Source organism: Nyctereutes procyonoides, unplaced genomic scaffold, assembly GCF_905146905.1.
Source record: "Nyctereutes procyonoides isolate TBG_1078 unplaced genomic scaffold, NYPRO_anot_genome, whole genome shotgun sequence".
In the NCBI taxonomy this organism is placed as follows: domain Eukaryota; kingdom Metazoa; phylum Chordata; class Mammalia; order Carnivora; family Canidae; genus Nyctereutes; species Nyctereutes procyonoides.
The window spans coordinates 8,368,797-8,384,155 of record NW_026575144.1 but is presented as its reverse complement, the minus strand read 5'-3'; the positions used below and the strand labels follow the sequence as shown (position 1 = coordinate 8,384,155).

At 40.7% G+C, this 15,359-nt stretch overlaps 1 protein-coding gene across 4 annotated transcripts in view; it reads left to right on the top strand.

The window, feature by feature from the left end:
• Positions 1-7,752: 7,752 nt before the first annotated feature.
• The window catches only part of BICC1 (BicC family RNA binding protein 1), a 279,085-nt gene continuing 271,478 nt past the window's right edge, over positions 7,753-15,359 (top strand). For 3 of the 4 annotated variants that reach the window (XR_008662314.1, XM_055308891.1, XM_055308893.1), the window contains exon 1: positions 7,754-8,038. Coding sequence is in view for 3 of the 4 variants with exons in the window: in XM_055308891.1 (XP_055164866.1) it covers positions 7,849-8,038 (190 nt within the window). In the remaining variant the exon portion in view is untranslated. Of the gene's footprint in view, positions 8,039-15,359 lie in introns of all 4 variants that reach the window. The other variant, XM_055308892.1, reaches the window with a different exon arrangement.

The following is a 15,359-nucleotide window of genomic DNA, read 5'->3' as shown; positions in this document are numbered from 1 at the left end:
CTTCTGGAAAACACCAAACCCCTCCTCTTTTGGTGGGGAAGCAATAAAAGCCTGAACATGACTTGATACTTTGAGTTGTGGAACTTAGGCAAGTCACTTTGGATCTATATGCTTCATTTGTTCCTAGGTATAAATGTGTGTGTCCTGGGGGAGAGAGACAGAGAGATATAATGAGATCAGTAGTTTTCTGAGCCTTAGGAACCCTGAGATTATGGAAGAAAAATTTTGAGCTGGTGAGAATCCTGTCCTTCCTCAACTTGAACAATTCTGCTGTTAGTTTTCTGTTAGGGATTTCTGCAGTAGAGTTTTTTGAAAGATGGTTTTTATTGTTTTAAATGTGAAAACTACCAGCATCAATGAGTGTTAGGTTCTTTCTACTTCTAGTATTTTAGATTTACCTACATATAATCAGTTAGTCCCAGATTGAGGAGAAAGCTCCATGTAATGGTTAAGAACATCATCTCTGGGGGCACCTGGGTGGCTCAGTCAGTTAAGCAGCTGCCTTCACTTAGGTCATGGATGTCAGTGTCCTGGGACCAAGCCCTGCATTGGGTTCCCTGATCAGCAGGGGTCTGCTTCTTCCTCTCCCTCTGTGCCTACCCCCTGCTTATGCTCTCTCACTCTCTGTCAAATGAATAAATTAATAAATACATTAATTAATTAAATTAAAAAAAATTACCTCCGTCAGATGTCTCTGTCTTTGGATCACAACCACATCCCACTGAGGCTCTCCAAGCATGTTATCCTCTCAAGGCCTTAGTTCTTATCTTCTTTAAAGTGGAGATAATAGTTGAATCAGCCTCATAGGATTGTGGTGAGAACCAAATGAGCTAGTTCACAATGTTCAGCAAATCATAAATACTCAATAAGCGATAGGCATTATTAATCAATCTGAAAAAAATATTGGCATTATACATGGTATGCACATCTTCCTTTATTACATCATTTATGTTTATTTCAAATAAGTTTCTTCTAGAACCAATTCTAAAAGCATTGAAATATTAAAATAGAATATCTAGTACTCTGCCACTCTTTTAGCTTGACATTGCAAGGAGATTTATATGATTTTAGAATGTTCACTCAAGTGCAAACTAATCTGTAAAATATATTGTGCCATAACTGGCTATGTAAGTTTTCAGCCAAAAGGTTTCAGTGGAAAGTTCAAATGAAAATAATTTAAGATGAAGTGAATGGTTTTTGTGGATGATGCTTTACTGAAAATCAGCTTTTTCATAAAATTTAAGCATATATTTGCAGAACTTTATTTTTCTTTGAGTTTTTGGGTTTCAATTAATTTATCTGCAAAGTAAAGGGACTGGACCTGATAATTTTTCAGATTTAATATCAATGATTCTGTTTCTTGTCATAGGATGTGGCATTCCAATCAGTTTGTCTCAATTCTCCAGGCATCCATTTCTTCAGCTGCAAATTGAGAAAAGAATGTTCTTACTTGTTTGCTACCTTTAATTCTAGCAATAGAGTTGGACTTATCTTTTTATGTTTGTCTTCATTACTCTTTGGTTGCATAATCATCTAAAGTGTATCACAAAATAATTTCTAGTCATGTATTTTTAGGTGCATGGTTAAGAGCTTATCAACCTATATTTCTGAGTGCTCCCTGGGACACAATGGTGAAAAGACACATTTTCTGCCTCAGACATTAGATCCGTGATGATGATGGTGATAAATGATGAAGAAAATAAAGATAGTAAATGCAAACATAATTGCTTTAAGTGGAATAAGCACAACATTTACTGGAAACAAAAGTTAAGAAAACCCAGATCAGCCTAGTAGTAGGGTGTATGTGAAGGCCAAGGCAACAGAATGTGAGACAGTGTTCCAGGCCAGAGGAATACTGATTGCAAACACAGAGCTCTAGATGACAGAGCAGGACAGGTCAGGAATTACAAATCCTTCAGTATTGTTGGAGTGTGAAATGTAAAAAGAGAATGAGGGGGGATTGTTAAATAGGGGCCTGCTCATTTAATTGAGTAGTATCTGGCCATATGTTGAAATTATTCAAGAATCACTGAAATGTCAAGGTTTTAAATTAAAATAGGAAAGTAGTTTTAACACAAATTTCTGAAACTCTTACAAAAATATAGGAGTTCAAGATCAATAGTTTCATATTTTGCTTTAGAAGAAACTAGTCCAGGGAAACTAATTAAGAGCACCTAGAACATAACACCAAATTCATTTTACTTTAAAATGTTTCCTGAAACAGGATGCTTGGGTGGCTCAGCGGTGGAGTGTCTGCTTTTGGGTCAGGACATGATCCTGGGGTCCCAGGATCGAGTCCCATATTGGGCTCCTTGCATAGAGCCTGCTTCTCCTGTCTCTGCCTTCTGCCTTTCTCTGTATCTCTCATGAATAAGTAAATAAAATCTTTAAAAAAGAAAAAAAAAATTCCTGAAGGGGTGCCTGAGTGGTTCAGTTGGTTAAGCATCTGCCTTCAGCTTAGGTCATGATCTCAGGGTCCTGGGATGAAACCCCACATTGGATTCCCTGCTCAGTGGGGATCCTGCTTCTTCCCCTCCCTCTGATGCTCCCCCCTGCTTGTGTACATACACTCTCTCTGTCTTTCTGTCAAATAAATAAATAAAATTAAAAAATAAAATGTCTCATAAGTTTTTTTCATTGAATGAGCACTAATAAGTTAGACATGAATTTCTAAGGTAAATGTAAGATAATGCTCCTTTAAAAAATCTCTTATGGGTTTTCATAATTTGAGAACTTGAAGATTTTATATAAAATTTTCCAGTGATTTTTTTTTTTCTTGATTGCATTACTCCATTAGAAAAAAATCTACACAATTGATTATCTGGCATCTGATCTGTTCTTATACTTTGAGTAAGACAAACAAAACAAACATGCTCTATAAAAACAAAAAGACTATCAATTATTCTAACTCTGGTTCAGTTTTTGTAGAAAGAGCATAGGACTCAGAAGTTGTAAATTCAAGATTCTGCTATTTATTTATCATTTCAATCATAGTATGATAAGCATATGCTACTTGATTAGATTTTCTAAATTTAAAGCCATACATCCATATGGTTTAAAGAATCAAATTGTTCTAGAAGACTTGTAGACTTGTATAAAAACCAGAAGTACCATATGCCTTCCTCCCATTTCCTATTTTCCACAGGCAACCACTTCCAACATTTTTAGTTTGATTCTATTTTTATTTCCATGTCTCCAGATGACATGCTTGTATTGCCACTTCTTAGTTTTCAAAAGCTTATCATTACCTATTGATGTTCTCCTAAAGCACCTTTTCAACACTGCCCTCCTCAAAGCCCCCACTGTTCCTGTGAATATGTTCATATTATTCAAACATTCTATTTAATCTAGAAGAAATCTCAACCCTGAGACTTAAGACCTACTCCAATTTGAGCTCTCCTTTCACTATTATCCTGAGGACCCCCTTTGCCTCTATCCTGTGCTGGATCTCTGGTTCCCCATGTTCCATGTTTTTCTCTTCATCTTGATTTACTCTCTTGCTTTGGTGACACACAATCTTCAGTAGCTTACTCAGAAACATTATAAGGAAAATAATTTCTTTTGAGAGATCTCATACCTAAGAATGAATTTGTCATGTATGACTGATATTTTTGCTGATTATAAACTTCTACCTTGAAAATTATTTTCCATCAGTCACTGATCCATTGCTTTTTAGCTCCTGGTGTTTCATCCATTTGGCTCCTATGTTTTCTCTGAACTTGCACACAAGAAGCTTAGCACTGGTGGATACAGTTAGGACAAGCAGGCAGTTCCTATTATACATTTGTGACTACCAACATCAACTGGACTCTCAACAGTACCAATTCATTTTCTTACAGAAGCAAAAAGCTATTTTAAAACTCTGTATACAGGGCAGCTGGTGGCTCAGCGGTTTAGCCTAGCCTTCAGCCCAGGGCCTGATCCTGGATGGAGTCCCATATCAGGCTCCCTGCATGGAGCCTGTTTCTCCCTCTGCCTATGTCTCTGCCTCTCTCTCTCTTTCTCTCTGTGTCTCTCAGGAATAAATAAATAAAATCTTTTAAAAAAATTAAAAAAAATAAAACTGTGAACAAACTAACATGAAAATCTCTAGTTTCCTCAAACCTCTAATCGCAGCTCTCCTTCCCCCACATCCTCAGCAGGTGATTTTGACTTTTACTCTTGGTAAAATAAAAGCCATCAGGTAACAATTCCCTTGAGTTCTAGAAATGAAACCTGCAAACTGACCCACATTTACACCTACCTGTTCATCTTCAGTTTTGCTTCTACTTGTGTCTTGGAGTCTATTCTATTTATGCTTGCAAAGTCTTTATAATATCGATTCCTCCTCTTTTTTTTCTTTTCTCCTATTTTCAATTTTTGTCAAATGGATCATTCCTAGTGGTTTTTCCAATTCTCAAACCTCACCTATTGAATTAGTCATTCAACTTATCAGCCAACCAACCCAATAAGCAACAAACAGCCCTTCTTCTACCTACATTATCCTTCAGCTATTGCTCTCTCCTTCTCTTTTCAGCCAAACCTTTTCCAAAGAGTTGTCTTTACTCCTCACTTCATTAGCTATATTCACTCTATCACCATTTCATTCTGATTTTCTTGCTTAGGTCCCAGGGACCTCCATCAAAAAATTTTGACCTCCCTACAATACAAAGATCATCACACTTCCTTTTTTAGAAGTAGTCTTTTCCTGGGCTTATAAGACAAAACTTTGTTTTGTTTTTCCTTCCTCTCTTATTATCCCTTATATCTCCTTTCCATTGTCATCTTCTTGATCACTAAATGTTAAAATTTGTGAAAGGCTCTTTCCTTGGTTCCCCCTTCTAATTCTCTTCTCTTTCCCTCCACAGTTTTACTCCTTGTATATGGCTAATTATTGTCTATAAACAAATAACATATTTTTGTCTTCAGTCAGTCAAAATCTCTTTTCTGAACTCCGGACCCATATGTCCAATTGCTTATATGATATATCTTCTTGGGGTCTCAATGGCACCTGAAACTCAGTATGACCAATTCAAATTCATCTTTCTTCTAGTGAAGTCAATCCTCTTCCAGTGTTTCTATTTTAGTTAATGGTACCTATTTTTCTCTAGTTATGTTAGCCGGAACTCTAGAGTCATTCCTCACATTTATCTCTCCATCACCCCATATCCAATCCATCACCAATCTAGTTGATAACATTTGCAATCACAATATTTTTCAAGTCCTCTCACATTTCTCAATCTTCACCACTCTAGGTAAGCAACCAATAGCTAATATCTAAACTTCTCTTAATCGGTCTACTTCTACCCTTGTCCCCCAATCTACTCCCCATACTATAGCCATAGTCATCTTTTAAAATGCAAATCTAAGTACATTATCCTTTACTTAAAGCCTCTATATAGCTTCTTTCTGTTCTAAGGATAAAGACAAAAACTCCTAACTTGTCCTACAGGGCTTACATACTCTTTACCTCTCTTCTCTCAGCTAGCACCATCTCATTCCTTGTTTTCTTGTACCAGCTTTGCTGATTTTTCTTTTAGGTCTTCCGATGGAGGAACATACATTGTTTCCTCCAGCCATGGGATCTTTGCTTATGCTGATACTATTAAGAGCCAATATAGCTTAGTGGCTAAGCACAGAGCACTTGAAGTCTAATTTTCAAGGGAGACTTCCTGGGTTCAAATCCTGATTTTATAATTTACTTAGTTGTACAAACTTGGATTATTTATTTTGCCTCCTATGCCTCAGTTTCCTCAACTGAAAAATAAGGATAATCACAATATCTACCTTCAGGGATGACAGAATGATCAAATAGTCATTTGTAGGGAAGGCCCACTCTCCTCTTTCTTGCCCCATTAAATTCTGCTCAAACTTCTGTTCAGCCCGAGTCACTTTCCTTGAGACTGGACATCTCTGATTGAATCCAATTACTCCATTATAGATTTTTCCCTATCTTGAGTCTCTTATTTGTAATGCTTGATATAGGTGCAATTTTATATTTTTCTGAATGATTAATGTATTTAGATCAACATTCTATCTTTCTCATTAGAATGTCAGCTCCAAGAGCTTAAGGATGCTACTTGTTTTTGATAACTCTTCTTTGGGCCTAACACAGTCTCCTGCATATACCAGGATCCCCTCAAATATTTCTTGACAGAAAAAGATGGTAAGCATCCCTAATGGAAGGCTCCTTGATAACCCGTTTTGGTGTTTAAGTTAGTGCTTTGTACAATAAGTTCACAGAAGGGACACATGGTAGTCAATTGGAGTTAGACTGTATATCTGCTCCCAGTTTTTCTCTGAGCAGGAAACTTTTCTGCTTAATAAGGTAGGGGTTTTGTGGAAATTATGTGTCAGGTACATGGACCTGGGTTTGATTCTTGACTCCATTTTCTGATGCTATGTGACCTTAGTCATGTCACTTGACTTTCCAGAGTCTTAGTTACGTCATCTGTCAGCACACCACAGTACACAGCACAGTCAATTCTTGTTAACCAGGCAACTGAACCTATATGAGTTTCTGTTGACCCTAAGTATAGCTTGCCCCTTGCGTAAGCCAGTAAGCCTCCCTCTGTGGCACAGTAACAGCTTTCTCATTCAACCCCCACCCCATTAAAATGAGAATTTTTTTACATTTTTTTTTTCTTTTGGTCACAAAACAAACAGGGATGAATCAGTGTGAATGCAAAGTAGAGTTCTGAGGGCATTACTGGTGCAAGCAACTTTCTTTTTCCCTGCTGCTTCAAGTCCAAGTTTACAAGTGGCAATGGGTGGTCTGGCCTGGGCAGTTAGGATCATATGGTCATTTGCTGGTCCTCATCTATGAGGCTGACCTTGAAAACAGAGAAGAGCTTGTAAAGAGAGGTTGGAGCTTTCCAACTTTCCAACTGACAAGACAGGCTACCCAGATGCCAAATGGATTCAGCTAACCACCATTTCCATCTCAGGGGCTCTTTTCTCTCCCCCCACCCCCCACCCCGCCCGCCGCCTCTTTAAAATCAGCTGAATCCATTCCTTTAGAATCACATAGAAAATGACTCCCTCCACACCCCATTTAAGAAAAAAAAAAATCTTCCCTCACAGTGAAGAGTAAGCCTCTTGTGCATTTCTTGGGCAGCTGACCACCTCGCTGTGGAAAGAGGAGTGATCTAGGAATGAGCTGGGCGAAAGCGGTGACCACAGCGATGTCTGCAGGAGCTGGACATTGTTTCCTCCGCTAGTCTTCTCCTTTCTCCCTCCTCCTGTTTCAAACTCGAGCGGCCGACCGAGGCCGTGAGTTCGGCGGAGCAGTGAGCCTCTGTACGGAGGGGGGCTACGTGTGCATTTGGTGTGCGTCCCGAGGTGTTGTGCTTAAACCCGCTGAGTGCGTTTGAGGAACCACGAAAACACGCGTGGGGGGGAAGCTTCGCAGTGCGGACGTGGTGAGTGTGCGCGCGCGAGGGTGTCCGAGCGCCGGGGGCGGCCCGCCCGCCGCGGCTCCCCGTGGGCCGGCGGGGCCAATGAGCGCGCGGCGGCCGGGGCGGCGGGCGGGGAGGGGGCGCCGGAGCCCTGCGGATGGAGGCGCTGGCGGCGCGGCGCGCTCATTCCGCGCGGGCGTTGCTGGCTGGGGGAGGCGCAGTCCCCGGCCCGGGATCGCGGCCGGGACTCGGGGCGGCGGGCGGCTCGCGGGGCTGGGATGCGCCAGGGGCTCCGTGGCGGCGGCGGCGGCGGCGTCGGCGGCGGCCCGGGGACGAGCTAGCGCCGCGGCGCGGGGAGCCAGTCGCGCCCGGCCGGCGAGCGGAGGCGGCGGCGCAGGCGGAGCGGCGGCCGCGGTCGGAGCCGGAGCCGGAGCCGGAGCCGGAGCGGGAGCCCGAGCGCCGCGCGCCCACCATGGCCGCCCAGGGCGAGCCCGGCTACCTGGCGGCGCAGTCGGACCCGGGCTCCAACAGCGAACGCAGTACTGACTCGCCCATGCCGGGCTCCGAGGACGACCTGGTCGCCGGGGCGCCCCTGCACAGCCCCGATTGGAGCGAGGAGCGCTTCCGCGTGGACAGGAAGAAACTTGAGGCCATGTTACAAGGTAGGCATCCCCCGCGTTCTCGGACTCCCGGACGGAGTCCACACTCCTTCCCGGACCTCCCGGCCCCGCGCCCCGCTCCAGCCCACAGCCGGCTTGGGCTCCCCGGCCCGCTCCCCCGCGAGGCCGCGGGACTCTCCGCCCTAACACGCCGCGCGGGTCTCCAGGCGCCGGGAACCTTGGGCCCCTCACTTGACCCGCTTCCGAAAAGCCAAAGGCCGAGTTTGCGCCGGCGCGCCCCGGTTGTGTTCTCGGCTACCTTGGAGATGCCCGCTTACCCCGGACACGCCGGCTCCGCCGCCGGGACCCACTGAGTCCGCACGGAGTGTGCGTGACTCTCTCCCCACTCCCTCACAGCCTTGAATTCTAGCTGTGTCCCCGTGTCTCCTCTTGTCAGTGTCCACTTCCTCCGGCCGAGGGGCCTTGTCTAGCTGTTGGGAAACACTGCAGATGTCAGGGCTTAAGATGGGAGTGTGTCCCCCCCCCCCCCCCGAGGGAGAGGGGCCTGGATGGGGGTTAGCAGCCAGAGCGTGGGGACTGTGTCGGGGTCGTGCTGCCGGGTTGGGGGACCTGTGTGTTCATCTCCTGATAGGCTTGAAACACATCTTGAGTCACAGTTCGTAAAAATCTTCCTGTGCTGTGAGTTTCTGTCTTACACAATTTTGTGTGTGTGTGTGTGTTTTGTTTTGTTTTTTTTTTTTTTTTAATTCCCTCGTTTCTCTGGGACTTTCCCAGGCACAACAGCTTTAGGACTGGAGACAAGTTCTGAGTTTTATAATGGGGGGATGGGAGTTTTCAGAGTGAACGCTAAAATGTCCAAGGTCATTTTGGCCTTCCTTAAAAATGTTAATTACTAGTTTGTCTGTAAGCCGCCAGTGTGGTCATTTCCCTCATCTAGAAAAATAGCGGTAGTTTGAACGGCTGTCCTTCTTAAAATACTGTAGAGGACCAGACATTAATTTGACTCAGGATGTATGGGGGATTCATTCAGTAGGTAGCGTCCTTATTATCAAGAGAGGTTTGGAGCTTTCCAACTTTCTTTTGTGGCTTGATGCCACAAAAAGTCAACTAACTTTGACTTTATCAGTCAGTGCATCACAACATGGGAGCTATTTAGCCCTCCGTGGAAATGCAGTGGCTTTGAAAGACAATTAAGCAGGTTATTTTAAGAGAGAACAACATGTTTTCCAAGACAATAACTTGGTAGAAACAAATGGCAGGAGTGTTTGGCTGGCGTTTTTTGGATGAGCTACAAACTCATCTGCCTTGTTGCTTATTTTTATTGATAAACATCCCTAGGGCTTATCGTGTCTCTTTTTTTTTCCACCCTTAAATTATATGATTTTCTTTTTTTTTTAATTTTTTATTTATTTATGATAGTCACAGAGAGAGAGAGAGAGAGGCAGAGACATAGGCAGAGGGAGAAGCAGGCTCCATGCACCGGGAGCCCGATGTGGGACTCGATCCCTGGTCTCCAGGATCGCGCCCTGGGCCAAATGCAGGCGCCAAACCGCTGCGCCACCCAGGGTTCCCAATTATATGATTTTCTAAGAGAGTTACTTCTGTGGTAAATTGTTCAAATAAGAATATTGTATAGTGGATTTAGAAATTAGAGTGGTTTTGGAAATTAAAGTTGTATTTCAATAATCCATTTTAGTTTCATTTGTTCCATGGTTCTTTTTGCCTAGTTTCTGATTCTAAATAAAATATTAAGTTTATTCAGAAAAATACTGTGAGATTGTTTCCCACATGAGTTTGGGATAATGTAAAGGGTGGATCTTCTAATAATACTATGTCTTCCTTACCTGTTCCATCTATGCACATACAGATAGTGATAAGCATTTAGTTTCTAGGCAGCCCTCCTGTATAACTTGAGTTTTGGAAGTGGGTTTTTTTTTTCAATTAATTGATTTTTATTTAGAATAAAATGAAATATGGGTGGTGTATTTTTTAAATTTGAAGGTATGCTACTCTGACATGAGGTGGTTTGAAATTGCTGCAGTGAAAAAGTTTTGTTTCACAGGAAGTCCTAACAGTTAACGTTTCTTCAGCAATCTATGTATAATGAAATATTTACATTTCAGCCCCAAAGAATTCTTTAATGATTGAACATAGTACTTTGATTAACTTTTCAGAAATCACCAATAAATGAATTACGCCTTCTGAGAAGGTAAATTTTGAACTCATTTGACAATAGAATGGTGCATAGTGTACTAAGACATTTTGTGATGTGTGCTTCCTAGTGTCAATTATGTAAAACAACTATGTTTGAAGGAATGAGACAAGTTTTCTGAACCAAATGTAATTCTGGGTCTCATTGTTTTAAACCAGGTGATTATAGCAAGAGTGGGCACTGGAATCAAACCTAGATTCATGTCCCACAGACGTTGGGACAGTTCCTGGGCTCTCAGTCTCACTCTGCCTGTCTCTAAATGGTGGATTAGTATTTCTCTAATACTAATAGTTGATTAGTATTAGTATTAGCGAATGATAATTGTATTTCTCTTGGGGTTTTAGAAGAATTAAAAGAGATAATTCCTGATAAGCTAAAAACTTGCTATGCTGTTTGACAATAAGAGCTTAATGTATATTATATGCTTTTATTGTTGTTAATAATAAATATTACAGCATGGATTCAAAAGATTTCCTGTGCCTTCTATAATTTATGACGTATAGGGTATACTTTAAATTTGGAGAAACAAAAAATTTTGCAATCTCATATTGGGAAAGTAAAATAGAGACTAAGGAGGTTTGCAAGTATTCTAACATTGTTAGATAATCTTGGGTGTAAAACTTTTCATTTGCAAAGTGTCAAGTAGGTAAAAGTATTTGTCTAGTTGGATTTCTGATTATGTGAATCTGGTTTGCCATTTTTCTTTTCATAATTGCCTTAAAATAAGTGCAGATTTCCAGTTTAAAGCAGGATAAATAAGATTATCTGTCTTGAAGCCTACATAGTGCAAATTAGTGATTACAATGCTTGGAATTTGTTTCTAGAGAGACTGTCCTGGGGGCGAGTTAATCTTTAATGGGTTGTATTTTTATTAGTAGAGAATTTCTTCTATGCAATGGACCAAAAATTCAGTGAGGTTAAAATATGGGTAGTAGGGCACTGATCAAAGAAATGAAATACCATTCTTGGATGATCAATGAATCCCAAAAGAATTTCTATGCATAAAAACACCAGACTGAAAATGTAGGGAAAAAATTGTTAGTTTTTCTTTTCTTTCTTTCCTTTGTGTGTGTGTGTGTGTGTCTGTGTCTGTGAGATAACCACTTTGGAACAGCCTTGCAGAGTATCTGCCATTTTTGTTTGAGTCTAAATGAAGATTACCACTTTTGTGAGTTACTGGTTTTAAAAATGGGAATTATTTTCAAGTTTATTGAAGTTTATGGTCAGCCTGGAATAGACACCATGGACAGCACTGTTTAATAATAAAGAAAAATTGTTTTTAATTAATTTAATACTGATTTTCAAAATTTAGATTTCATGCCTTGTGTGAGATAATAGTATTGATTCATTTAAGTCAAATATGAGTTATGGTATGTAGAGAGAGGGAAGAGAATAGTATAGAAAAAGTCTGGGAGAAAGTAGGAAATAAATCAGAAGAGTCAGAAATAATCTTGGTGTTTGGTAGGGACCAAGAGCAAACATGGAATATGTATATTTCTCTCTCTCTCTCTCTCTCTCTCTCTCTCTTTGGTTGTTTTACATCTTACTGTTATACTTTTCTTCTTAAGTTAAAAATCATACAAAAAATTCCTGCATACATGTAGAAGCAAAGGCATTTTCCAAATTCCCAATCCTTTGTTTCATCATAGAAAGAAGAGTTACAAGGTGGGAAATGGCCTGTTTTTACGAACTGAGGTTGACATCTGGTGGGCTTTTAGGATATTGCTGTGAAAGACTTTAAAAACCATGTTGCATTTTTACAATAATAGGCACAATGGGGATCACTTACTTCTGCTTACTTGAGTAGAAGCAGCAGCCACTAAGGTTATCAACACATCATTGATTAAAAGTAAGAGCAACAAGTACGTTATCTCTTCCAATTTAGCAAGTGAAGTGAATCTTTAGGGACGATGGTCTTATTTTTTAGATGTTTTATGGGAAAAATGTGAAGCAAAGTGTCTGGAAATTGAGGTGTACTGAAAGTGAAGATAAGAGCTAAGCTGAGTATAGTTTTATAGCTAATGTTGGACTAAGGCTAATACAACAGGAATAAATCAAATAACTTGATGAAGCTTAGTGGTTAAAAGCACAGGGCTCTGGGCCAGATATGGATTCAAATCTTAATGCTACCTTCTAATAGGGAACTGGGGAAAATTCTTCACCTGTGGCCCTCTTTCTGAAAGGGGGTTTTAGGGCATCTGGGTAGCTCAGTGACTTAAGCATCCAATTGATTTTGGCTCAGGTCATGATATCAGGATTGTGAGATTGAGCCCCGCAGTGGGCTCCGTGCAAGGTATAGAGCCTGCTTGAGATTTTCTCTTCCTCTGCCCCCCGTCCCCAATAAATAAATACATAAAATAAAAAGGGGTATAATAGTTCTTGCATCTTGACTGCTTGTGATGATTAAGAGAAAAAGATGTAGGTAAGCATCACAGTGCTGGCCTTATAGCTTCCTGAAGCTCATTTATTATTGCTGAATAAATGAATAATAACTATAGTCATTATAAATCATAGTTCATAAAATGCACATTCTTATATTGCAAATGAAAATCAAGTATATTGGAAAATGAATTAAATGGTCTTACGATAAGTAAATATTCATAGCTATCTAAATATTCTTGGCCTTACTGGCAGCTCATAGTGTGATGAGTATATTAGCTTCTTGTAAAGGTGGTTGAGTTTATACTGAATAAAGCTATATTAGAGATGAGTATGCAATTCTAGATTTTGCTCAGAATGAAAGGGCTTTACACCCTTGTTAGTTGTCTAGTTGTCCTTGCCTGGAGTATTTTTCATTCTTTAAAGGGTCCTAAATAAATTACTTCTGACATTTTTACTAAAGACTAGCAGCAAAATCAGTCTCCTTTCTAGTTTTATGTTGCTTTGAACTTGTCATTCATTGGTGTCTAGAAAGAGACTTTTTTCAAAATCTGTGCACAGCCTTACATGTTGTATTTGTTCACTTGTAAAATGGGGACAGTAGTCCTGTCTTGGGATGTTGTGAGCACTGAATGAGATGATGCATGTGAAATGTGTAGCCCAGGGCCAGGCACATGGCACTTTGTGGATGTTAATGTAGCAGTAGCTCTGTGCCACGTGCCAAAGATTTTGGAACACTAGAGAGCAAATGCTTGCTTTTCTTTTATTTTTAATTAATTAATTAATTAATTTTTAAAGATTTTATTTGTTTATTCATGAGAGACACAGAGGCATAGACACAGGCAGAGGGAGAAGCAGGCTCCATGCAGGGAGCCCGATGTGGGACTCGATCCCGGGTCTCCAGGATCACACCCTGGGCTGAAGGCGGCGCTAACCCCCTGAGCCACCTGGGCTGCCCAAATGCTTGCTTTTAAAACAACTACATGTCAATCCATTTTGTTTAGGGGAAGGGATGATTTATTTTTGAGAAGTCTTTCTCCTGTCAGAGAATCCGTTGGGACAATGGTAGTTGAGTGTGAAAGCAGAATTGAAGGATAAGATCATGTTATAAACAATGAAAAAGTGCATTGAAAATTGTGTAACTTGGCAGTATGAAGCCCAGGTGCTGCCGTCAGAGTTGGCTGGATCGGGGTCTTAGTGTCACCTCAGCAGGGCCCTATAAGGGTAGGATGAGACGGGCATTATGTCCCTGTCCTCGGGACATCGAGTAAGCACTCTCAGTACATGCATGTGCTCTCAGTAAGTCTGATCTTTGCGAAGACTTGTGCGGTGTTGGTGGAGTTGATCATTGATAAGTTAAAACAGAAAGGTTTGTCATATGGCTGATTTTAATAGGCAGGTATATATTTGGCTGTGACTAACAGAAAACCGAACAGAGTGGCTTAAACCAGCCAGGAGTTTATTTTCCTCACCTAATACAAAATCTGGAGCTCAGGGGTCCACCCCTGAATAGTTGCCCCAGGGGCATCAAGGAGCCCAATGACTACCTTCCTTACCTCTGCCATTCCCAGTCTGTGGCTTTTGGCCTCATTGTTACAGAAACTAGCTGTCTGTGCCTGGAGGTGCATCTTCAGTCTGGGGAGGGGAAAAGAGGAGAATAAATATTGTTTTCTGCTCAAGATTTTGAAGAAGAACCTAAACATTTTGTGGATGTTACATATTTATAAATCCATTTCCTACCTACTAAGCTACTAATAACTATAGGTGATGAAAACATTATTTGTAATAAGTATTATTATTATTTTTTAAGTTTTTATTTATTTATGATAGTCACACACACACACACACACACACAAAGAGAGAGAGAGAGAGAGAGAGAGAGAGAGAGAGAGAGAGAGAGGCAGAGACACAGGCAGAGGGAGAAGCAGGCTCCATGCAGGGAGCCTGTAATAAGTATTAAATCCCACTGGCATTTATGATGCTGGCATATACAAATGTAATGCTCACTTTCTAGCTATAAAGTAGTTTCTCTGTTACATTAAATAAGATAAACCACACATTAGTGTATATATTGAGTTTATCTGAAGCTTAATTGCATCTCTTCTATAGGAAGATGGTCAAACATAGGATTTGAAAATTAGCCATTGAAGTTATTTTTCTCATTATGAAGGTAATATGAACTTATTTTTTAAAGATTTTATTTATTCATGAGAGACACACAGAGAGGGGTAGAGACATAAGCAGAGGGAGAAGCAGGCTCTCTGAGGGGAGCCTATGTGGGACTTGATCCCAGGACCCTGGGATCACGTCCTGAGCTGAAGGCAGATGCTTAAGCACTGAGCGACCTAGGTGCCCTGGTAATATGAACTTATATAGAATACTTGAAACAGATGTAAAATAGGAGATCCAAAAGTCATCCCTAATCTAGCAATAATCACTATAAGTGTTTTGGGAATTTAGCAAGAACCACTTGTAGGATTTTTGGGAATTATTTCCTGGTCTTTAAACAATATATGCACACATAATTTATTTTTACGACAGATTTTGAGTTCCTTCTGTATCGCAGGTACTGTGTTAGTGTTAGGCTTTGGGGATGCAATCAAAACCAAGATAGATTTGGTTTCGTGTCTTGTGTTCCTTACATTCTAAACTGGGATAACACCCAGTTTTTCACTTACCATTGTGTCATGAGGATTTTCCATCTCATTAAAGATTTTTGAACAGCATGGTTTTATTTTATTATTATTTTTTAAAAGATTTTATATACTTAGT